The 26,282-nt window shown below is 37.0% G+C and overlaps 1 protein-coding gene across 1 annotated transcript in view; it reads left to right on the top strand.

The window, feature by feature from the left end:
* The first annotated feature begins 1,008 nt into the window (after positions 1-1,008).
* The window catches only part of XPR1 (xenotropic and polytropic retrovirus receptor 1), a 215,277-nt gene continuing 190,003 nt past the window's right edge, over positions 1,009-26,282 (top strand). Inside the window, exon 1 of the mRNA XM_030301934.1 lies at positions 1,009-1,254. Coding sequence (XP_030157794.1) covers positions 1,186-1,254 — 69 coding nt within the window. The 5' untranslated portion in view covers positions 1,009-1,185. The remainder of the gene's footprint in view (positions 1,255-26,282) is intronic.

The raw sequence follows: 26,282 nt of genomic DNA, 5'->3' as shown, positions 1-26,282 counted from the left end.
ACAGTAGTCCCTGGTCTCTTTGGGTCTCATCAAAATCGTGGGAATTAAAGGACAGCAGAGTACATGTAAGGGGTTTAGAACAGTGTTTGGAATGCACACAGTGAGTGCTTCATTAATGCTAGCTGTTATTATCCAAGGCTTCTTCACTCAGGGAAGAACTTTGGTTTCTGTCCCAAATCAGATCCTCTAGGACAAGCACTCCCACACTCAAAAGGAGCTCCAAACTCTGTGAGCGTTTTATTCCCTATGCTTCCTTAGGACAGTTCAGGCTCCATGCTGATTCATTTCTGGTCTTCCTGGGGGTGGGGTTGCCACGGTACCCCTAGGGGATTCTCTTTCCTCCCAATATTGGTTTTCCTCTCAACCTCACTCGGAATCCCCAGGAAGTCACAGGTCCAGGTAGTACTCTTCTCTGGCTACATCCCTCCCCAGTACTGGTTTGGGTTCAGGTGTTGTTATTGACCTTTCTGGTAGCCCTGGGACTAGATAATTGCATTGCAATTCATAAGCAGCGTGCAATTTTTGGCACTGACGTCTGTAATTAAATTCAACAAGCATTTATTGAGCACCTACAGCATGTAAAATACAGTTCTTTTAAATACATTTGGTCCTTAACTATTTAGCCTGTTTTACTCACTCATTTTGGATTAATGTTGATCCATCTTTAAGAGTTTTATGAAGAACAAATATTAAAATGAAAAACTGCACAATTCTTTGCAAATACAAACGTCTTGTGTGAATTATTTTTTCTACGTGTTAATATTAATTGCAATAACAAAACTACCGCTTTCCAGGCAGGCGGTAGAGAGCAGCTGTAAGGCCAACGGGAGTCAGACGGAAGAGGTCAGGGGAGGTGCCTCCAGCACGTCCGGCCCAGAAGGGGAGGAGCCTCGAGGAATGTCCCCCCCCAAACCCCGCCCCCTATCCCTCCCTCTTCGTTGGTGCGGCGTAGGCGGTTACCATGGCGATGACGTCTAGAGGGCGGGACGGGGCGGGGCTATGGAGAGGAGGAGGAAGATGGCGGGAGGGCGGCTCTGAGGAGACCTCGGCGGCGGCGGAGGAGGAGAGAAGCGCAGCGCCGTGCCGCGCCGGGGCCCATGTGGGGAGGAGTCGGAGTCGCTGTTGCCGCCGCCGCCGCCGCCAGTAACTGCTGGACCGGAGTGGGAGTGAGGGGGAAACGGCAGGATGAAGTTCGCCGAGCACCTCTCCGCGCACATCACTCCCGAGTGGAGGAAGCAGTACATCCAGTATGAGGTACCGGCAGCAGCTGGGGTGTGGGAGGACTCGGAGGGGCCACCATCTCGCCAGTGCAGACCTCCGCTGCCGCCTTCCGCTCCTGCTGCCTCCCCGCGCCTGGGCGGACTTTGACCTGGTGCCGCGGGGAGCCACTGCGGCATCCCCGCCGCGGCTGCCCCGCTCTGGGCCCCGCTGACCTTCCCCTCCCCCGCAGCCCCGTTGCCGCCGGGGTAACGGATATGCAGGCGGCGGGCCGGGAGGGAGGGCACAGCTCCGCCGGGGCTGGGGAATAGTGGTGGGAGGGCGAGCCGCAGGTGGGGGAGTAGTGGTGGGAGGGCAGCCCGGGGTCGCGGCGGTTCCGCGCTAATCCCCTCCTCCCCACTCACTCTGACCTCTCGTCCCCACCCTGGGCGAGCGCCCCCTCGCCAAGGTTAGGTTTTGTTTCTCTCTGCTCACCTCTCACCAAGGAATCCTCTTCCGAGATAAGCCCCGTTAGCGATTTTCTTCATTCCACAGAGCCCTTCCGCTTTTCCTCACTTGCCCACTGTTGACAAAGGCTTTGTAACAGGGTTGAAATTTGATTTAAATGTATATCACATATGCAGTGGTTACTGTATGCAAACGTATTGTAATCATCTATTCTGTTTTGATAATAAGACGGTGACGGTCTTTTTACTGATTGCATGAAGTATACAAAGTAATCACATCTCTGGTTTTGACTGTCCTGTTGTTTTGGAATGGAGTGAAGGAGGAAGAGGAAGAAGGGAAGAGAAGAGAATAATTAAATTTTTCAGGTTTTCTTTTCTAAAATTTGGTTAGCCAGGGAGAAAAGTACTGTATTGTAAACAATGTACTTTTAAAACATACCTGTGTATTGTAGATATCATGGCCCCCTTCCCCCCTAATTGCTGTGATAACAGCTTGGAGGGTATTCAGTAGGTACTGATGAGGAACCTTACATTAATATAGGAACGAGTAAGGATAATGAACCCATGTATATTTTCAGAAGGCAAGATACCTAAAGAGCTTTGAAGCACTGCAATAGGTTATTCTCAGTAACTGGCAATTCAGCTCCTGGATAGAGAAAGAAAGACTTATCTGTAACCTCCAGGAATTCTCATCTATGTATGTGCAGGAACAAAGAGTATAAAATCAATACGAACTCAAATATGTTAGCTACATTTTATGAATTAAAATGTTTTAGTTGTCTATGTCTATTTAAGTTCAGTAATAGGATGTTTAGGCAATAGCACAAGTTTATTTTTCATAAAGCAGTTGTAATAATTGGGGAAGACAGGGAAAGAGGTGTAAGTAAACAGAACCTTGAAGATTGTAAAATAAATTCACCTTGTAACATACAGTATTTGATTATTGCCAGAAATGAAACACCCAGAATTATTAATGCTTTCTTTCACTTAATTTTCTTTAGTGTTTTGTGGCTACATTTTGTGAGAATAAAATAAGGGACTAGCTTTTCAGCCTGTGGAGTTTTTGATTTATTGTTTCCAATAACACTCGGTCAGTTTTAAAACCTTGGCTAGAGTCCAGATGATGGTTTTTATTGAAAGGAGGGCATTGGTCTTTCATCTTGTAGTAGTAATTTTCAGCACCACTGCCAGTTCTTCACAGAGGCATAGGAAAAGCATGCTGAAGCAACATCTTCTACTTGTTATATAGTATGTATGGAATGCTCGATTTGGGCAAAAGTAATAGTGGCTAGTTGTATGCTGTGATTAATTTTAAGTATTACAGCACTTTCATAGAATTGTATTAATTTGGAGTAGCTGAGGCTGGAAGGGGAAACATAAGATTTAGTTTGAAAATGCAATTACCTCTGGATTTGTAATGTCAGCTTTGTGGCTGGAGTGACCACAGTAATTCTGGGACTCCTCATTCATATACTTCCTTTGGACACTAGCCCCAATTGGGTTACTCTAGGTTGGTTACAGAGGGACAGGATTCCTGAGCACATGTGTGACTGCATTATCTTTCCTGGGGCAATTATAAGGTGTTAAAAAAAATTTCATTTATTGTGGCTAATTGAAATTTTATTCTGCAGAGTCCCTACTACCTAACTCCTGTCCCAGATGAACTCATTGTTTGGTAGGCACAATTAAATAAGGGGCACTTTTCTTTGTGAATTGGAGCCATTAAAAAGATTTCTTTATAGGGTTGGGATTTGTGTTGCTATATTGTTTCTCAAGAGCTGGTGCTGTTCCTTTGAAAATATTTAAAGAGGCATAAATAAGAGTTTTCAGAGTCTGGGCATTTTGGCAACTTAAAAACTTTGGGGAAAAATGACATCCTAAAAGATGTTAGCTGTTGCTGGAGAAAACAATCTTCTTATAATGCAGTAACACGTAGTTTCTGATATATGAAGATTATGCTCATGAAACACTGTTCATGAAATAGACACTTGAATTTGTTTTTCAAGCACTAGTGGTGAAATTCTAGGGTATTACCCCTGATGTCTAGACTAGGGTGCTTTCTAGTGCTGTGGACCATGATGAACTGTTGAGCTTCTTTGGTTTTTATGTCATTTCACTACATTAAATTTTATTTGAGATAAGCAGAGCATTAGATAGAAACTGAAAATTTTGTTTTACATCTATAATTATGTGTATTATTGTGTATACATGGCCACACAATAAATGCTCGTTATTGTATATGTTAGCCATGAGACCCTGGGGACAATCTTTTTATCTTTCCAGGGCTCTTTCCTTTTCCATAAGATAAGAATATATAGGGCCAGAGAGCTTTTCAAGGTCCATTGTGATTCATAGGTTTTTGTTTGTTTAAGAGACAGTGTGCCAGTGGGGAGGGGGGCAGAGGAAGAGGGACAGGGAGAGGGAGAGAAAATCTTAAGCTTAGAAAATCTCCATTCTTAGCACAGAGCCTGATGCTGGATCATGACCTGAGCCAAAATCAAGAATGGGACCCTCAACTGACTGAGCCACTCAGGCACCCTGTTCATAGGGTTGTTTTTTTTTTTTAAAGTTTATTTATTTTGAGAGAGAGAGGGTGCATGTGCATGAGAGAGAGAGAGAGAGAGAGAGAGAGAGAGAGAGAGAGAGGATCGCAGGCAGGCTCTCTGCTGCTAGCGCAGAGCCTAGTGTGGGGCTCGAACTCACAACCGTGAGATCATGACCTGAGTCAAGATCAAGAGTCAGACACTTAATCAACTGAGCCACTCAGGCGCCCCCATAGTTTTTGATTTAACTTTTAATGGTTTTTGCTTTTTGGAATGTTAAAATTGTTATTAGTGTTATTACTCATAAACTAAAAATTATTAGAATTTCTAATTCAGAAATAAATTGTGGAGTTCATAAACTCAATCTTCGTAGGCAGAATAATAAAGCATAAAAGAGAGCAATAAGAAGAAACCATATAAAGAAAATCTGTTTGATCCACTTGTGAATAGCTTTTACAGAGAATAAACACAAATGAGCAGAGACCATCCCTGTTTCCAGTAATCTGTTTGAGTGTAAATCTTGCCATAGGAAATAGAACATCAATAAATCTTTATAAGAGCACTTTAAAAAAAATTTAGAATCAGTGATTGCAATTTTAGAGCTCTGTAATTGATTAATCAAAATTAACAGACCAGTTTCAACCACATAGACTAGTATGACCATGTTAATATTTTACAGAATATTAGCAAAAGAAGCAAATATATTTGGTGCCTTCGGCTGCTGACTTGTGTTTTCATCCCTAGGGTCCTGTGCTGCTTTGGTTTCTCAGGAATGGTTTTTTCAGTGTATACTGGAGTTGAATAGGTTCCTAAAATAATGAGGTATCTAAATTTCAGGATTTTAGAGTTTCAGGGGAATTTGAACACTATCTACTTCCTCTTTTTTCAGACAAAGAAACAAACGTCCAGAGAGGTTAAGTCATCTGTCTAGGATCACATATAGATAGCTAGCCTCTTGAGCATAAATGTGTAAGCATTGGGAGTCAGGTCACCCTAGATGTGTGACCCTGATGAAATTACTTCGTCTTTCTGGGTTTTAGGTTCTTTGTAAGGTGAGAGAACTGGTCTTAATAGTTTCTAAACTCGCAGGGCTATATTTTCTGAGGACCCATCTAGCTTTAAATTTCTGTTTTTTTTAATGGCTTAATTATATTTGATATATGAAGAAGATAGAACTTAAATTTAGGAGTATTATTAAATTAAAGTTCTTTCAGAAAATTTTGATGAGATTTTAATTTGGGAGTGGAAAACTGACCCACTGAAACTTTTATTTAACTTAAATAAATAAAAGGGATAGTCATTGATTAATTTTTTTGCAGGATTTGGAAAAGGAAAGATTCTGCATAAACTGTACATCCCTATCTTCAATTGTAAGAAAACATTGCCCTGACATTATTGTGATTTTCATTTATAGAACTATCCTATGAGAACACTTGTGTTGCAGGCTTCAATTTCCCAAAGGTATTATGTTGATTAGTTAGGGTTAACCTGTCTTGCTAGAACTTGTTTGAAATTTCCAGTTTGGCCACCCGATGGGGCACAAACCACTTTTTCTTTCGGGCACTTCTGCAAATGAAAGTATGGTATAGCGTATTTAAGATAACACTTGTAAATGATTGTGTCCATAAGATGCCTGGCATTTACCAATGTTTCTTAAATGAGTGAATGAATGTTGTATAAGAGAGGAACCTATTACTATTCTTTATTATATTTGTATAATAAAGTGTGTTAGGATGAGTATCCCGGAAAGATTATACTTGTCCATCCATCCCTCAAGGTTGGTTTTTGATCAGCTTTTGGATGAAGGCCCAGATCATAAGAACCTAAGAATCTTATTTGACCTGGGGTGACCATGGAAAGTTAGTCCTGGCTTCAAATCCAGTCCTAATCTGGAAAGCATTTGAGAGACTGATTGAGTTGTGCTGGCTAGGGGTTTTAAGTATATTCGTGCCATGGCCCCCAAAGGAGAGTACCCAAAACTCCCATTGAGTAAGAGAAGATAATATTAGAACTGTTAGTTATATTCATTTTTATGCATAAGACAAAATTTTACTAATATTTAATAAATGGGTGAGTTTGATGGCCTTGTTAGGAGGTGTTCTGAGAAAAAGAGAAGGATTGCTAATAGGTTTCTTGTGTGTTCACTTTAAGCAAATAGCAATTATTCTAGTTTATGGTTATGTAGAATTTACAGGTGTTACCTAGTTTCGACTAAACTAACTCTTATAAAATGGATAGGACTTAAAAAGACTCCTGTAGGGGTGCCTGGGTAGCTCAGTTGGTTAAGCCTCTGACTCTTGATTTTGGCTCAGATCGTGATCTCATGGTTCATGAGTTTAAGCTCCGCATCTGGCTCTGTGCTGAGAGCCTGGAGCCTGCTTGGGATCCTCTTTCTTCCTCTTCTTTCTGCCCCTACCTTACTTGCTCGCTCGCTCTCTCTCTCTCTCTCTCTCTCTCTCAAAGTTAAAAAATAAACTTGAAAAAAAAAAAAAAAGACTTCCGTAAAGAACCTCAACAGTAATACCACTAAAGCAAGCACATGTGAACAAAAAAGTGGCAGAGCTGACAATTCTACTTCTAGTACTAGCTTTTGGTAAGCCAAATTACAGACAAAAACAATCATACTTCTAATAGATCTGACAAGAAGTTTGCCCCCCCCCCCAATTCAAAATAATTAGGATAATTCTTTGAAATAAGATTTTTTTTCAAAACTTTATTTAGAGAGAGAGAGAGCGCAGGAAGGACAGAGAGAGAGGGAGAGAAAGAGAATCCCAAGCAGGCTCCACACTATCAGTCCAGGGCCTGACTCAGGGCTCAATCTCACAAACTCTGAGATCATGACCTGAGCTGAAACCAGGAGTCCAACACTTGATCGGCTGAGCCACACAGGCACACCTGAAGTAAGTTCACTGTCTTCCATAGTGAACTTCACCATAAACATATATTATGTGTTAAGAATATTGAGCCTTTGTGGTTTGTTTTTCAATTTATAACCATTATAATTAAGTTTCATAATCAACTAATTCCTGAAGTTTAAGCTAGACCTTTGAAATACTATATCACAAAATGTTAAGCTTAGATTTTTAAAAATAATGAAGCTTTTCAGGCATGTTGTTTTCTAAAAGTATTGCTATTGATAATCTCTTAGGTTGAAAATATTTTTGTACTATTTATGGATGAAAGATAAAAATTGTTTATCATTGTCTCATCTTTTAGAAAACTATTAGGGGCACCTGGGTGGCTCGGAGGATTGAGTGTCTGCCTTCGGCTCAGGTCATGATCTTGCCATTCCCGAGATTGAGCCCTGTGTCAGACTCTTTGCTGACAGCTCAGAGCCTGGAGCCTGTTTCAGATTCTGTGTCTCCCTCTCTCTCTGCCCCTCCTTTGCTCACACTGTCTCTCTTTCTCTCAAAAATAAATGAATATTAAAAAAAAATTGTTTTTAAAGAAACTATTTAAAAAATTCTGTTTTATTATGTACACAGTTGTAGAAGGATATAATTTATCAATAAATATACATATACTGGAGGAGGTACATAGTAAGCTATTGTTTTTGTTTTTGATAGTGATACGATATTTAAAAAAGGTTTGGAAGACTTTGTTCAAGTTGTGCAGCTTAACCAAAGCTGGTTTGTGGATTGCCTGGTATTGAACTAGTCTTTGCAATTGAGAGCAGTGTCAAAATTCACTAGGGTTCTTACCCAGTTGTGTTTGCCTTTTCACGTATTCCTTTTACCTAGTAAATGCTGAAAGAAGCCAAGTAGACAAAGCTCATGAACAAATGCCTTAAATTATCCATTCATTCCAACAGCTGTTTATAGGGGTTCTACTATTTGCTGTAGGCTGATAGATTTGTCCTGAAACTCAAGCTCTTTCATTATCTTAAAAATAGAAAAGATGGGGTGCCTGTGTGGCTCTGTTGTTAAACATCTCCCTCTTGATTTTGGCTTAGGTCACAATCTGACAGTTCATGAGATCGAGCTCCAAGTTAGGCTCTGTGCTGGCAGTGTGGAGCCTGCTTGGGTTTCTCTTTCTGCCTCTCTCTCTGCACCTCCCCCCCTCCCCCAGTAGATAAATATTAAAAAAAAAAAAAAATAGAAAAAACAATAGTATTTTTTGTTTTTGTTTCATTTTAAATGTTTATTTTTTTTTTGAGAGAGGGCACGTGCGCATGTGAGCAAATGGGGGGGGTTACAGAGAGAGAGGGAGACACAGACTCTGAAGTAGGCTCCAGTCTCTGTGCTGTCATGACAGCACAGAGCCTGATGTGGGGCTTGAACTCAGGGACCACGTGATTATGACCTAGATGAAGTCAGATGCTTAACTGAACCACCCAGGCACCTCTGGTTTTGGCTTTGTATTTCAGTCAGCGCAGTGTTTCAGAATTAAAAATGGTATAGAAAGATTGAGGACTTGGAACATTGTTATAAATTTGGGTCACTTGTAAATGACTAAGAGACTTTCTCCTTAGCTTTTTGAACTTTTGAACTTTTTTTGTTCAAATACCTTTCCATCTAATTTGTTTCTAGGAACAGATTTAGTTACCCATTCCCATCATCATGCAGGTATGGTGTCTATAGGGGCTGATCAGAAAATTCTTAAAAAGTTGTTCATTTATTAGAGGTCAGGGGAAAGTATAATTAACCTGCTGTAAGCATAACTTACAACTTCATAGTCTGTAACAAGAGGACAATATGTTAATTAAGCAAATATAGTCTCTTATTCATTGAGGGTGACCTGCAGTATTTACAAAGATTGAGGACTATGAATGTGGAGATATAAGTCCTTAGACATAGTTCTGTCTGTTCATAAATGATGAGAGAACAAGAGATTGTTTTGAAAATTGAAGGGCTGTAATGTAATCATTCAGTAAAGTGGGACGTTTTTAGATTATTGTGTGACTTACTTAGGCTAAATTGGTCAAGTTGTAATTCACAGAGTAATGCATGTGCTTTGTAGGCTTTTTCTGTACCTTAGAGCAGTGGTTCTTAAACTTTTTGGTCTTGGAACCATTTGAAACTCCTAAAAATTATTGAGGATTCTAGTGTCTACTGATACATGTTGTATTACAAATTAAAACTGAGAAATGCTTAAAACACAGGAGTGTAACAAGCACACCTTCTACTAGAGACATGTTATCACACTTCATGAAGCCTCTGGAAAACTCCACTGTTTACTTGTGAAAGAATGAGAATGAAAAAAACAAGTGAAGTTTTGTAGTGTTATTAAAAAAAAGAATTTGGATCTTTTGAACTCCCTGAAAGGGTTGGTTCCTTCCTTCCTTCCTTCCTTCCTTCCTTCCTTCCTTCCTTCCTTCCTTCCTTCTTCCTTCATTTCTCTCTCTTTCTCTCTCTTTCTTCCTCATTTTCTTTCTCTTTGCTTTTTTTTTTTTCTTTTTTCTTTTAGAGAGAGAGCATGCATGTGTGCAAGCATATGAGCAGGGGAAGGGCGTGGGAGAGGGAGAGAGAGAATCTGAAGCAGGCTCCACGCCCAGTGCGGAGCTGATCTTACCAGTGTGAGATCATGACCTGAGCTGAAATCAAAAGTTGGACGCTTAACTGATGGAGCCACCCAGGCACCCCCTCTTTTTTTTTTATTTTTTCTGAGTTTATTTACTTAAGCAATCTCTACACCTAATAATGGGGCTCAAACTCATGACCCCAAGCAAGAGTTCGTGGTCTTCTGAATGAGCCAGCCAGGCACCCCTCCCTGAAAGGGTTTCTGAGAGTTACTGCCTTAGAACACAGGACTCCTTTCAGAAGGTTCAAAGATGGCCTGAGAAAAAGTTCTCCAGTTTTAGGAAGCACGTAGGGGAATAGGGAATCTCTTGGATGAGAATTCTCAGGTATTTCCCCCACTGCAAAGGATGTAAGGGGGGAAAAAGTTGGCTTCTTGGGGATTCTCAATTCCATTCTCTGTTCTTTGAATTGAATTAGTTGATATGTGGTCTGCTTGTCATTAAGGAGAATGGAATTGACATTTATCGAGCAGTTAGGAACCCAGTGTCAGCTGCTTTACATAGAATAATCTCATTTAATCTTCACAATTTTGCAAGGTAGATTTATTATTTTTATTTTAGATTAATCATTTGTTCATGGCTACATACCTAGCAAGTAGCAGACCAAGTAGGATTTGAAATTGAATCTGTCATACATTAGAACTCTTGCTTTTTAAAAAAATTTTGAGAGAGAGAGAGAAAGAGAGAGGGAGAGGGGCTAAGTGGAGAGAGAAAGAAAATTTTAAGCGTGGTGGAGCCTGACACAGGGCCTGATCCCATGACCCTTGGATCACGTCCTGAGCCGAAATCAAGAGTGGGACACTCAACTGACTGAGCCACTCAGGCCCTCCTAGAGCTCTTGCTTTTATACAGGAATTGTAAGTAACAACAGATGTTATTTTTTGAGTGCTTACTGTGTAGGCACTATGTTAAGTACTTTAAAAACATTTCTCTTATTAGCAAGCCGTTAAGGTAGGTTGTCAGCTCTGTTTATAGATTGGGGAAATTGAGTCTTAGAGCCATTGAGTAATTGATTATGTTGATACTGCTAATTGTGGATAACCTTCTTTTAATTCTTATTACTACCTTTGGAAAAATAAATAAGTTCCTTTATTTATACATATATAGAGTTTGATGTGGTCTGACCTATTCTTGAGCATCTGCTAAAGTAATGGCTGGTCTATTTTCAGTCCTAGGTCTCAGTCTGCACGTTTTGGAGGTAGTAGAGTGTGGTCTGGAGGCCAGAGTTAATTTATATTTTCCTCAAGATTATCAGGGTAACTATTATTAGATAGGCAGCTGGTAAATAGAGGACCTTATGAAGATGAGGCCATAAGAAAAAGATAAGATATTAGTAATAAGAGTAAAAAGAGGAAGATAAAGTGGGCATAGCTGTTGTATGCTGCAGTTGTGGCATTTGGCTTCTAGATGATAGATCATGGAATGTTAATTATCCCGTAAGGAATTTCTGAGATTATTTAGCCCAATTCCCTTTTTACTTAATGGGAAATGAGGTTTAGAGAGGTTAAGTGATTCAGGGTACATGACTTGGTTAGTGGCTGAGTTAACACAATTACCCTGATTCACTTATTGCTTATTATTTTGCCTTGTATGCTAGTATGTTCAAAATGCGTAGAGAACAAACTCTAAACCATACTGCCTAGCTCATATTCCAGCTCCACAGTTTACTAGATGAGAGACCTCAGGCAAGTCACTTAACCACTCTGTGCTTCAGTTTCCTCATCTGTAAATAGGGATAATAATAGTAGTTCTAGGTCCTTTGGGAGGATTAAAGGAGTTAAAATATAGAAAGTGCTTAGAACAATGCCTGGCACATAGTAAGAGCTATAATTTGTTATAAAATATTTCTCCTGTAGAGAGCTCAATGGTATTAATGTTGTATAAACTGAGCCTTAAAATTGTCACTCTGGGCTTGCCCAATTCAAGTTTTCTTGGAAAATGGCTTTGTTGATTTTAGCCATTACTCCTGTTATCTGTGATATTTATATCAATAATTAATGAATGAATGAATGTTAAATATGAATATTATATAATAAAAAATGTCCTTAACCTTTTTATATATAGTAATAAAACCACCTAAGACAATTATGTGTTTGAAATAAATTCCCTGTTCACTTGTAAATTAGACATTATTTAAGTTATAGACTTTTTTTTTTTTTTTTTTTAGTTGAGGTGAAATTCACATGTGTATTCTTAGTATAACCAAATAGCTTAGTGAATTGTTGGGATTTTTAGTGGATATCTACTTTTAGTTCTTTTCAGTTTTTAATGAAATTTAATTTCTAATACTAGAATTGGTTTTAGAGTTGAGAAAGACCTTCTCAACCTCTCTGTTTTATAGATGAATAAATTGAGGTAGAGAGGCCAAGATTATGTGGTCAGAGTCTTGAAACTAGCTGATAGGAGAGCCTGGGATAAGAATATTGGCTTCCTGCTCACCAATGTACATTGCTGAGGCATATCACTGCTGTATAAACATTTAATTTTTTTTAATTTTTGAGAGACAGCATGAGCTGGGGAGGGGCAGAGGGAAAGGGAGAGAGAATCTCAAGCAGGCTCCACATGGGGGGTAATCTAGGCAGACAGAATAATACTAGGCAAAGGCATAAATAGGTGGAAGTATCTAAGCATATTAATGAAATCTGGTTTAGTGGATATGTTGGAGAACTAATGGAGTGAGGTTGGAAGGGTGGACTGGGAGGGATCAAGGGATGAAGGGATGAGTACCTTGCTGAGTTTAAACACTTCCTGGGTGTGAAACATCAGGATTTTAAGAAGAGGTTAGTGGAGAGGGATCAGTGCAAAGTGAAATGTATAATTTAGATCTTGGAAGATGTATTGGAGAGAATAAGACCAAAGACAGGAAAACCAAACAGTATAGCGGAAAATATTGAGGGCTTGAATAATAGCTTAATTAATCAATTTTAGTGTGTATTTTTCCCATATTTTAATACCAAAATCAGGATATGTCTTATAATTAATGTTGTGTTATAGGTTAATTTGCAGATACATTTTCATTTTTATAAGCACATAAAATAATGGTGTAATATTACTATGAATTACTATTAATGGTGTATATTACATCTTAGATTTGATAAAATTTGATAGTAATGATACGTAATTTTACTTAATGCTTACTGTGTATATGTCAGGCAGAGTAATAGATACCTGTCAACATCAAGCATCTGGCAGTGTCTACCATGTTTAGCAACTTTTTAATTTTTTAATTTTTGTTTTTAAGGGAGAGAGTAAGCGAGCGTGGGAGGGGCAGAGAGAGGGAGACAGAGAATTCTAAGTGGGCTCTGTGCATGAAGCTTGATCTCATGACCCTAAAGATCATGACCTGAGCTGAAATCAAGAGTCAGATGCCTAACCGAATTGAGCCACCCAGGCGCCCCTAGCAACTTCTTTTTAAAATACTTAAAGTGACCAAAAGGCCATGGGATCTACCTGGGATGTCATTAAAGGTTGAGAAAGAAATTTATAAGAGCATGGTTGAAGAATGAATGCAGAAAATAAGAAAAGTTCATGTTTGGTCCCCACAGAATGTGGCTAGAGCTCTAGAAATAAATTACTTTGATATCAATCTAGTGTTTTCTTATTCTTTTGTTTAGTCAGTGAATGCAGATTTAGTTCTTTTTTAACTTTAGGTAATAAACTCAAATGTGATCAGTGAGATATATTGAGATTATTGAGATATATCTTTCTATTGTTTTTCAAATGTTTTTATAATAGTAGATAACAAAAGTGTTGATAAGCAGGTTAGTTACCACTTCTAATCACAGATTTCATACATCTTTTTATAACCTTTCTTTTTGAGTTGAATATATTTGGTTTGAAATAGGAGTTTTGAAATATAAGTACTTCAAATTATACTGCCATTAGATATTTGCTAGAGAGGGATGCAAAATGTTTTCTCTAGAATTTGTTTGGTCAGTATCATGGACTTTGAACAGTTCTGTTCTTGATAGATGGAGAAATTAGAAAGTACATTGCTTTAGAGACCACTGAAATTGAAGTTATTAAAATAACCCTGTGAGCTTGGGCAAGTCATTTAGCCTTTCCGTGTTACAGTATTCTCATCCTTAAATTGGACATGATAATAGTGCCTACTTTAGAGGATCATATGAAATTAACTGAATTAATAATTGGAAAGCACTTAGTACATATGTGTGGTAAGTAATAATACTACGTATAGTAAGTGTTGTATGTATATTAGCCATTATTACATATCTATCTCTAGTGGTTTGAAACTAACAGTTGAGCAGGTTCCTAGTTGATTTTATTCTTTTAATATTTATTTATTTATGTATGTATGTACGTATGTATGTATGTATGTATTTATTTGTGGGGGAGGCAGAGGGAGAGGGAGAGAAAGAATCTTAAGCCGGCTCCATGTCCAGTGCAGAGTCCCACCTGGGGTTCAATCTCACAACGATGAGATCATGACCTGAGCCGAAATCAAGAGCGGGTCACTCAACTGACTGGGCCATCCAAGTGCCCTCTAATTTATTTATTCTTGAGACAACTTGGGGAAGGGAATCAGTGAAACTCTAACTGGGAAAAAACAACTTAGATATTGCTCATTCATTTATTGGATAAATGGAAGATGAAAGAAGTTTACCTTTTTAAAAAAGCCTGATATTTCACAGAACACAAAGTTTTTGTTGTTACTTGTTGATGGTTATTGCTGAGATAAAAAGATTAATTTAAACATTTTTGACAGTTTCTTTAGTTTTTGGGATAGAAGGAAAACTGGGAAGAAAGCTGGTAACTTTTATTTCTTTCACTCTTTTGTTATGAAGCCTTAGTAGAATTGATTTATAAACATACAGTATTAGGGGCGCCTGGGTGGCGCAGTCGGTTGGGCTTCCGACTTCAGCCAGGTCACGATCTCGCGGTCCGTGAGTTCGAGCCCCGCATCAGGCTCTGGGCTGATGGCTCGGAACCTGGAGCCTGTTTCCGATTCTGTGTCTCCCTCTCTCTCTCCCCCTCCCCCGTACATGCCCTGTCTCTCTCTGTCCCAAAAATAAATAAAAACGTTGGAAAAAAAAATAAAAATAAACATACAGTATTAGAGAAAAAAATATCTTAGGGAAAGAAATGATCAAATGCAGTATTTTGAAATTCTCCTTTAACCTTTGTTTCATTTTAGAGACTATTATTTAACATGGTGGGTTTTATGTAAGGAACACTTATTAATAAACCATTATTTAACCAGCTTTAATTACAATGATTTAAAATTTTTAATGATATCAGTGATTATTAATAATAATTTAATGCATATTTTGTGAACCTGCCATGCTAAACACAGAATATCCCATTAAAGTAATAACCTCCTTCCAAATGGTGAAATTTGCAAACGTACACAATATTTTAGTAGTTGGATCATTTTATTATCATTAATATTTGAAATTAAATAAAAATATCATTGGTAGGCATAAAGTAATACTATTAAACATTTTTTAATGCATCACTTTCTAGTGCTTAGCACAGTGATTTATTGTGTAGGTGCCTCAATATTCATTTTATAAGGAGTGAAGGAGGGAAGAATTCAATATAAAGTTTTAAACCTAGGGAAACTGGTAGAGGATAGCTACCTTTGGGAATGGTAAACTCATGAAATTAGATCTTAAATATGCTGATTTCATGTGTGAGATGTCTGTGTGTAGAGAAGGAGCTAGGATTTGAAAAATGGTATTAAGAGATAAGATTATTATAATTGAGATAGTAATTAAAGAATTCACTAAGGGAAAGTATGTAAGGCAAAAAAGTAAAGATGCAAACGGAGGAAGTCTTGGAAAATACGTTGTTACAAGACTGGAGATATAGAGATAAATGGGTTATTAGCAGTGATATGCTCTGTGGACAGGTCAGTAAGAATGAGAATTAAGAATAGGCCTTGGAGGGGCACCTGGGTGGCTGAGTCACTTAAAGTGCCCGACTTCTGCTCAGGTCAGGATCTTGTAGTTCAAGAGTTTGAGCCCTGCGTCAGGCTCTGTGCTGACAGCTCAGAGCCTGGAGCCTGCTTCAGATTCTATCTCCCTCTCTATCTGCCCCTCCCCTGCTCTCTTCCTCTCTCAAAAATAAATAAACATTAAAAAGAAAAAGAATAGGCTTTGGATGTGACAAAGGGAGCTTATTGGTGGATTCTGAACATAAATTGTGTTTTGCAAACTATCTTCCAGGTTTTAAGAGGTTAAAGTCATTGAGACAACATGTATGTACTTACCATTTGAGAAATTTGGCTACTAAATTATGGAAAGAGCCTAAATGTCCATCAACTGACAAATAGGTAAAGAAGATGTGGTTTATATATACAATAGAATACTACTTGGCAATGAGAAAGAATGAAATTTGGCCATTTGTAGCAATGTAGACAGAACTGGAGGGTATTATGCTAAGTGAAATAAGTCAGTCAGAGAAAGACATACCATATGTTTTCACTCGTATGTGGATCTTGAGAAACTTAACAGAAGACCGTGGGGGAGAGGAAGGGGGAAAAAGTTACAGAGAGGGAGGGAGGAAAACCATAAGAGACTCTTAAATACTGAGAACAAACTGAGGATTGATGCGGGGGTGGGGAAGAGGGGAAAGTAGGTGATGGGCATTGAGGAGGGCACCTGTTGTGATGAGCACTGGGTGTTGTATGGAAACCAATTTGACAATAGATTATAATTAATATTAAAAAAAAAAAAGAAATTTGGCTACTAACAGAGCGAGGAAGATAACTTTGAGGACCAAGTAGGATAAAGCAAAATGTTCTTTGAGGATTTATGAGATCTGTTCATATATGAAGACAGTAGAGAAAGTAGCTTTAATTTTATCTAAATTTTTGGCTTAATTGCATTTCCCTCATTTATTGTCTGTGAGGCCTTTACAAAGTTTTTTCTCTGAACCTCAGTTTTCTGTGTGTGATATGAGGATAGTACCTACCTTTCAAGGTTATTGTGAGAATTATATGTAATAATATATGAAAGTACCAGCAAGAGCCTGATCTATAGAAGATACTCTTCAGTAAAGTATAGCTGTTAATTTCTATCATTATTAAAAATAAGCCACTGAAGTAACTTTTACTCATTTATTCAATGGACATTTTAGGGTGTTAGTACTTAATTTAAGAAGACTCTCTGTAAGTGTCATGAAATTTCTTGGAAACCAAATGATGGTAGCTGGACTTGTAGAATCCATTGCTTGATGGGGTGCCTGGGTGGCTCACTTGGTTAGGTGTCTGGCTCTTGTCAGTCAGGTCATGATCTCAGGGTTTGTGAGATTGAACCCTGCATGGGGCTCTGCGCTGACAGCATGGAGCCAGCTTGGGATTCTCTCTCTCTCTTTTTTTGCCCTGCCCCCCTTGCCCTCTCTCTCCTTCTCTCTCAAAATAAATAAATAAACTTAAAAATAAAAAAGAATTCATTGCTTGAGAAACTACCTTTTGACAAAATGAATTACTGTGTTTCATAGATTCTAGGATGCACACTCCCTTGTTCCACTATCCAACACCTTTGAAATTGGGATTCATCTTACAGATGTCATAGTTTAATTGGTAATGCTTTTCTTTCTTAATGATTCATAAAATAATGGTGTGTTTTAACAATTGATGATGTCTTAGACTCAATGAAATTGGTAGTATTTTATTAAGTACAAATGTATTTTGATTAGTAGTATTTTTTTTGTGGGAAATGTTATTCAGCCTCCAGAGGCTTAATAAATACCCAATTTATTAAGGTTTTGTGGTACTGAAATTGAAGCTGTGAAGTGGTCTGAGACCCATAGATTAGAAACCATTTTGGGGGCACCTAGCTGGCTCACTTAGAAGAACATGCTACCCTTGATCTTGGGGTTTTGAGTTCAAGCCCCACATTGGGTGTAGAGATTACTTAAAAAAAAAAAAAAGAAAGAAACCATGTTTATAATTTTGATAGACATTGGAAACAGTATTGCAATATTGCAGAGCTTTTGGATTCCTTTTTGTTTTTGTTCAGTTAAACTGGCAAACTGTTACTAAGCAGACGTGAGAATTTTATGTTGTGATAACTATTATTTTTGGGCAGAAATCTAACATGTTTTACCAACCTGTATAAAACTTACATGTTAAAGAGAGCTGGAAGCCAAAAGCATTAAGAACTTTTCTTGTGTCTAGTAAATAAAAATGGTTTGAATTTTGTGTAGAGATAAAAGATAATGAAAATTGAGAAAACTAAGGAAGGACTTTGCATTTTGATAGTTTATGAAACTAGAACTGCTATAAAAGCTCAATAAAAATAATAGCTAACACTTAAAAAATTAACTGATGTGCTGATTCGGACATTTATGTTTTGTGTTCAAAGTCTGTGAAGTTTACCAGTATATTTTAAATTTGTACTGTGCTAGATGCTGTGGCCTATAAAAATTGAGGTGAGGTTGCTCTCTGCCCTCAGAATTTACAGCTGTTACCACAATAAATGTAAGAATGAGACATATAGATTTAATTAGTTAGAAGAGAGCATTTGTTATCAGCTTTATTTTATCGTCAGAATAGCATCCTTAGACAAGGAAGATGCTGATTTATTCTGTCAGACCTGCTTCAGGTTAAAAGTGTGGCTGTATGCCTTCTCAAGGGCATTCAGTGTGAGTTAAATTACAGTGTTCGTGGCTTTGATATATGGGAATGCAATTTTGCTTATTATTGCTAAATAAATCACTTGCTTAAAATTGTCATAAGTTTTCTTTCCATTATTTGGTATATGTATAGGGATAAGCATCTTAGCTACTTTGATCAAGATGAGCAGAAGATGTTGGTTATGATCTAATAACATGTACATTCTGTGATATAAAAATGTTTTTCGAATCTACCTCATGTATTAATTATCTATATAGCCCAAAACTTAGTAGCTTAAAACAATAATAAACATTTATCTCATGTTGTTTATCTCATGTGTGTCAGGAGTTTGGAAGCAGCTTAACTGGGTTGTTCTAGCTCAGGGTATTGTGTGAAGTTGCAGTCAAGATGTCAGCTGGGGTTGCAGTTATCTCAAGGCTGGATTGGGGCTGGGGGATCCAATTCTAGGATAGCTCACTCTGGTGATTTGCAAATTTGGGCTTTTTTTCAGAAGGCCTCAGTTCTTTAACATTCAGAACTCACCATAGGGCTGCCTTTTTTTTTTTTTTTTTTTTTTAAAGTCTGGCTTCCCTCAGAGTAGATATCCAAGAGAGAGTAAAATGAAAACCACAGAGTCTTTTATGACTTAGCCCTGGAAACAGTATTCTGTCATTTATGCAATATTCTATTGTTTATAGGTCAGCTGTATTCTGTATGGGAGGGGTTGCACAAGAAAATTACTACCGGGAGGAAAGAATCCTTTGGAAGATTCATCTTTGGAAGAATCATCTCAGAGGCTCGGTCCCTCACTTGATATAAAAATCTAATGGTAGTAAAGTTTTAGAAATAAAAGAATATCAGAAAATTGAGTTGCCAAAATTGGAAGTAAATCTTAGAAAATAAGGTTTCATTTGAAATAGCGGGCTGTGTGTCTTTTTCTCAAGCATGGATTATAGAATGTACAAAACTTGGGTGGGATACTTTAGTAACCTGAGTTTCAGATCTCAGTGGTAAAATGAGAATCACAGTTACATTAAGGAGTTAAAGCTCTGTGTTTCATAAAATTAAAGTAGTGTGTTTAAAATATTCAAAATGATATGTGATAGTAGGCATTCAAATGTAACTATGATTGCTTTTATTATTGATCGATATTTGTGGCCATCATTTCCTCAGCTCTCATGTGTACTCAACCCAATCTAATCTAGCTTCTGCCTGATCACTCTTCTGAAACCATTGATTGATGGTCACAGGTGAGCTCCTGATCCTCAGATCTAATAACGTCCTCTTAGTCTTCTCTTTCTTTTTGATCTCTAAGCAGCTTTTTATTTTTCTTTCCTTTAACTTAAGGTTATATTTTTTTAAATCTTACATATGGATAGTTTCAGATATAGGCTCTGAAGTAGAAAGAGTGTAGGCATTCCAGTGTTAGCTATTTTTCTTTATAATTCAGTTGCAGCATTCCAATTAGATAGGTAGATGGATAGGTAACATTCCAATTAGACAGAATAGACATCTATATTCACCATCCTGCTCAAGATACAGAAAAATTATGAGTATTATGCACCCTTCCTTGATTGTTGTTTTGCTTAGCTCAGATGTTTGTTTTCTTTTTATTTTTCAGCTTTATTGAGACATAATCGACATAACACTGTGTAAGTTTAAGGTGTACAACATAATGATTTAATACATTGATATATTGTAAAATGATTACTTCCATAGCATTAACTAACACCTCTATCCCATCACATAATTACCATTTCTTTTTTGTGGTGAGAACATTTAAGGTCTACTCTCTTCACAACTTTCAAGTATCCAGTAAAATACTATTACCTATAATCACCATGCTGTACATTAGATCCTCAGAATTTATTAACCTTATAACTGGTAGTTTGTACCTTTAACTGATATCCTCTCACCACCCCCCCCCCCCCGTCATAACCACTACTCTATTTGCTGTTTTTCTTTTTTTTTTTTAATCCATCCATCTGTTAACCCTTAGGTTGTTTCCATGCCTTATATTGTGAATAAATGCTGCACTGAACATGGGGGTGCAGATATCTCTTCTCTAAGCAACTTTTGATAATTTTTAATACCTCTTCTTTCTTTTTTCATTGTTACATTAGTTTCAGGTGTACAATATAGTGACTTGACAACTCTACACATTAGGCTATGCTCACCACAAGTGTATCTACAATCTGTCACCATACAGCACTATTACAATACCATTGACTAATATCTCTTCCTTCCTGAAATGCTCCTTTAATTTTTGTGGCACTGTGTGTGTGTGTGTGTGTATATATATATATATCTGATTTTTTTCTCATTGTCTTGTCTGCTGCTTTGTATTCCAAAAGATTATGTCCTTGGCCCACTTCTCACTTTCTGAGAAATTATATTTACCTACAGTTTAGGCAGTTTCTTTTTTATTTTAAGTAGGTTCCATGCCCAGCATGGGGCTCAGACTCATGACCAAGAGTAGCACACTCTACCTCTACCGACTGAGCCAGCCAGGCACCCCAAGCTTAGGCAGTTTCCTGTGACCTTTATGTAGGTGATTCCCAGTTCTTAACCACTAGCTCTGACCTGTCTTTGAAATTGTATATCTCTGAGGTGCCTGGGTGGCTCAGTCAGCTAAGTGTCTGGCTCTTGATTTTGGCTCAGGTCATGATGTCAGGGTTTGTGGGATTGAGTCCTATGTCGGGCTCTGTGCTGACAGTGTGGAGCCTATTTGGGATTCTCTGTCTCTTCTTTCTCTACCTTTCCCCCCACTTGCTCTCTCTCTCTCTCTCTCTCTCAAAACAAATGAATAAACATTAAAAAAATAAACTGTAGATCTCTATTTTCATCTGTCTGCTATCTCAGTTTTTCTGTAGATACCAAAGTGGTTTGTCATCCAGTCTCTTTTATCTTTTTTTGCTCATGGTTTTTTCTTTGGTGTTTTTCCAGGTCAGTTAATAGTGTCACTAATCATCCTTCTTTTTACCTGGGCTCAAAATCTTGAAGATCTTTAATTCCCTTCGTTCATGTTTAATTGTTTCTTTTTTGCTTCTTGATTTTTGCTTCTTGGTGTCCTCCTCTTTCCCATATTTCACCTATTTTTTCTTCCCCCATTGCGACTGCCTTAGACTTTCAATATGCTTTGCTCATTTTTTAAAACGTATTTAATATATTGTGTTATAATTTATTTATGTGACTTCTTGTTTGAGTCATCATTATTTTCTTTAGAGCCTGGCATAGTGTACAGAGTAGACATCCAATAATCATTGAATGAATAAAGCATGGTAACTTCCTTAATGATGATATTAATAATCTATAAATATGGTGCACCTCTTTTATACAAGTACAAGCACGGTGGCTAATTCCCATACTTTATAGTCATATGGGGACCAAGTGACAGAGATAAATAATTAAAATATAAGGTGGAAATATTAAGTGCTATAAATGGTTTCAAATAGAGTACTACAGGATTTCAGAGGAGAGAGTGATGATTTCCAGCTGGAAAAATCAGGACAATGAATAAAAGAGGTTAAATTTGATCTAGACCTTGAAAAATGGTTAAGATTTGGAAATTAGGTTTAGAAGATGTGGGTAGGGTGGGGGATTGTAGTAGAGAGAGTAGTTGTAAACAAAGGCAAAGATGGAAGAAATATGAAGTTCCTAAAATGAGTAATAAGTAATTCATTTTGGCTTTAGGGTTAGATTGTGAAAGTGAAAGTGATTTTCTTCAGTTTGGAATATAAGCCTAGAAAGATAGTTTGAACCATCCTGGGTGCCTTAGGAGGCCAGCAGAGGATTATGGGCTTATTTTATAACCATTGGGAATCCTTGTAAGTTTTTAAGCAGGAGAATCAGACTGGTGCTTTGGGAATATTGATAAAGAAGCAGGAGTTGTAAGATGTTTTAGAGAGATGGAAATCTATAGGTTGGTAAACCGGTCAGAGTTCACTGTAATAGTGTAGGTAAAAAGGATACGGGAGATATGTAAATGAGGTTGTGGTAGTGGCATTGAATGAACCAGATTCATTAAACTCATGGGTGAAAAGGAGAATATTAGGAATGTTAACTCCACTAGGACAGGGATTTTTATTTTCCTCATGATGTATTCTAAGTGTTTAGAGCAGTGCCTGGCACATAGCAAGTACTCAATAAGTATTTGGTTGAATGAGTGATAACTAAGATTGTGAATCTCTGTGATTGGATTCTGGCAATGACATTAAAGAAATATAGAACATGAGAAGAGCATGTTTTGGGAAGAAATGAATTGACCTTTGGACATTCTGAGTTTGTGTTAGCAGACATGTGCTGAGGATACAGATTTGGGAGATATCTACATAGAAATAGTAAAAAGCCAGTCAGTGAATATCGAATATATTAGTGCAGTAACTTATAAGTGTGAATATTCCAAATTAGTTCTTCCTGTTTTATAATGTATATTTTATACATTTAATAATGAAATTATAATTTAATGTAACAACTTTTGCATAGTGAACTGCCTTTTGCTGATGGGGTGCTTTAAATTCCATGAAAAATTATGAGTCGTGCATAATCCTAATATACTGTAGATTTTGGATTAAGTATGTACAAAAGTACATTAATTTTAAACTTTAATATATTAGATTATAAGAATTTGTGTAAGTTTTTATTGACTTTACAGATTATTTTTATCATCAAAAACAGAGTTAGGTAGTTTATTTCTATTTGAGGATAGAAATGAAGATTCATTAGATGGTGATTCTTTGTATAGGACATATGAGAATGTTGGATGCCCTCTGAGGTATATAACATGATTTACAGAACTGTCCTTAACACTTTAATATCATGAAAACATGACTGACTTCTAGATGATGAGACAAAGAAACCATGTCTATGTACCTGACTTGCACATTACTCACAGACTACCCAGTATTTCTGGTGAAAAAAACTAAAAAGGGAATGCAAAAAGAGGAAGCAGAAACTGAAAAAGAAGTCATTGGAGAATATTTCTGGGGTGCTGTAAATCAGCTCATGATGTCTGTGTTTGTTTGTTTTTAAAGTAGGCTTCATGCCCAGCACAGAGTCCAACGTGGGGCTTGAACTCACCACCGGATCAAGACCTGAGTTGAGATCAAGATTCCGATGCTTAACTGACTGGGCCAATTGGGTGACCCTCATGATGGACATATTTGAAGAATATATCAAAATTTTGTTATTCAGGAGTTCCATTTAGAAAAATTTTTGGATTAAAAAAAGTCTGATGTAAATTTTATCTAATTATTAACACTGTTAACAGGGAATATGCTGTTTTTAAAAGGTTTATAACAAATAATCCCTTCCCTTCCTCTTTAAATGCCTGTGTTTATTTTATTGCTTATTAATCAATAATTAAATTCCAGTGTGCTGACTTTGAGTGAATATTGAAGCCAATGAGAACAACATAGGTTATTTAATTGATGGAGTTGATAATATTTGTAGTATATATTTGAGGCTAATGGTGAGTTGATAGGAAGTAGAAATTTTTCTAGTTTCTGATCTGAGTTTGTGGAAAGGCCTGTGAGATTGCCTGTGCTTTGGAAAGGAGATTAATGATGATCTACTACGGGTTATTAAAAATTAACAACATAAGAAATTTGTATTGGCAGTATTATTGAACACACATGTTAGGTTTGAACTATACCCTATTTTGTGCAATAGATATATATCTTACAGAAAGTTTAAGTAATATGATTAGGAGACCTTGTTTAAAGCTATGCAAACTGGGATTTACATGTATTTTCTTAGGAGTCTATAGGTTATGAGAATTAAAAATATAGTATGTTTATGACAGTGATTTTCTAAAAATATAATAGCATAGTCTAGATCATCTAGATGACCATCTTATAAACTGGTAAATGCCGGGAGTTGCAGTGCCTGTGTTTATGCTTGTTTGGTCACGTTGGCTCCAGGTAGAATACTGTACTACTACTACAAGACTGAGGCATATCTAATACATAAATGATGTATTCATGTTCAAATAGTAGATGGCCAAATGATGCTACAGCCCACCGTATGATGTAAGTTTTGCTGTAGTTTGCAAAGGATTAGCTAACATTGTTTGAGTATCTTTTATGTTCTAAGTGTTCTTCATTTATAATCATGAATTATAATTAATATAAGGATTTGTGTTTTAAGAGTTTTTAATTCTCATAATAGACCTGTGAGGTATGTGAGATTACTCTGTTTTACAGATGAAGACACTGATATACAGAGAGGTTAATTTTCCCAAGGTTACACAGCTCTTAAGTGGTAGAGTTGGTTTTCATATGCATCGTCTGACTCCATAGCTCCTAGTCACTGTATTATGCTCCCTCATAGTAGAGAGAGGAACTAGGAGCATTATATCACATCTAATAGTCATATGGGTATTCCAAATTCAGAAGAACAGGTATAATGACAGCATTGTATTCATGTTGCCAGTTGAGATTTTGTTTTAGCAAACATATTTTTTTCCTGTCACATTAATGTTGTTGGTTGAATAGTATTGGTTTGTTGTTGTGTTTGGATTTAATTTGTAAGATTTTACTGTTATATGAGTCTTATAAGCACTAACAGAGTTTCATTTTAATATATTTTATAACCTAACAAAAATAATTTAACAGATTACCTTAGAGATGCTGATATAAAGATAGTTTTGAATCCTTTGGAAATCAAAGAATTCTCTGTAATGCACATGAATGTATATTGATTTTAGCATACAAATTCGAGTTTTATATAAAGTACTGGATTTCTTAAAGTAAACAGCATAAATCGAGGAAACTCTTTGAATTGTTGTTTTGTGTATTTGGATTCTGCTCCTAACCTAGGCAATGCTCTCATATCGTAGATACCAATCTATAGTTATAATTAATATAGACATTACTTTGTAGGCTCTTCCCCTCGTAGTCCTAATTGGGGCTATTCTCCTGTCACAGGAATAGAAAGGTATCCTGTTATGGAGTTCTCTAGAGACTTATTACAATAAAAAACTTAGAAGGTCTCTTATTCAAGGGAAAACTGAAGTAGTAAGAAGCAAAAATAATTGTCTCTGATTTTACCCAGAATTGTTTTGATTGAAATGAAATTGTGACTCAGATTTACAATCAAAATGAAGGCTATCATCATTTTTCTCTTTATAAAATTTTAATTGTCTTTTAAAAACTTAATTTGGTAAGCTTCACTTTTGCAAATTTAATTCATTTTCGTCACTAAGGTACTACTTGGTATGCATTTTCAGTGTGCTTTGTTCATGTTTAAAGTAATTTTCTCCAAAGAAGAATACTTTTGAGTTCAGGAACTATTTATTGAGCTTCTATTGTGTAGAAGCCACTATGCTAGTCGTTAATGGTTTATTTGCTTCCTGATAGCATCATTTAATTTTGGTATACATGCCTGTTATACTCCAGAAGTAGAAAACTTCATTCAGATAGTTGAGTCTCTAGTATTACCTGCTGTTATGATAGATTTAATTCCATAAGTATTCTCTGGCTGGGTGTGTGTTCCTTACAATTTTTCTTTAGAGAGTTACTTTGCTCTAAGCATCTATTAATTTACTCTCTTAAAATATCTGATGGAAGACTGTAACATAACCACCACTCTACACTTGTGTAAGACTTTAATATAAAATTCTAATCCAAACTGGGGCACTTGGTGGCTCAGTCGGTTAAGCGACTGACTTCGGCTCAGGTCATGATCTCATAGTTTGTGAGTTCGAGCCCCGCATCAGGCTCTGTGCTGACAGCTCAGAGCCTAGAGCCTGCTTCGGATTCTGTGTCTTCCATCTCTGTCTATCCCTCCCCCACTCACACTCTGTCTCTCCTTCAAAATAAAATAAACATTAAAAAAAAAATTAAAAAATCCTAATCCACACTGACATAAAGTCTTTCTGATGTTTGATAAAATCTTCTGGACTAACTTCTTTTTTTAGGTTAGAAGTTAGTGGTTCTGAGACATCTGAAATTGTAAAGAATATAATGAATTGATAT

This window comes from Lynx canadensis, chromosome F1, assembly GCF_007474595.2.
Source record: "Lynx canadensis isolate LIC74 chromosome F1, mLynCan4.pri.v2, whole genome shotgun sequence".
Classification (NCBI taxonomy): Eukaryota; Metazoa; Chordata; class Mammalia; order Carnivora; family Felidae; genus Lynx; species Lynx canadensis.
The sequence above is the reverse complement of the archived record's forward strand: the minus strand, read 5'-3'. Positions and strand labels throughout refer to the sequence as shown.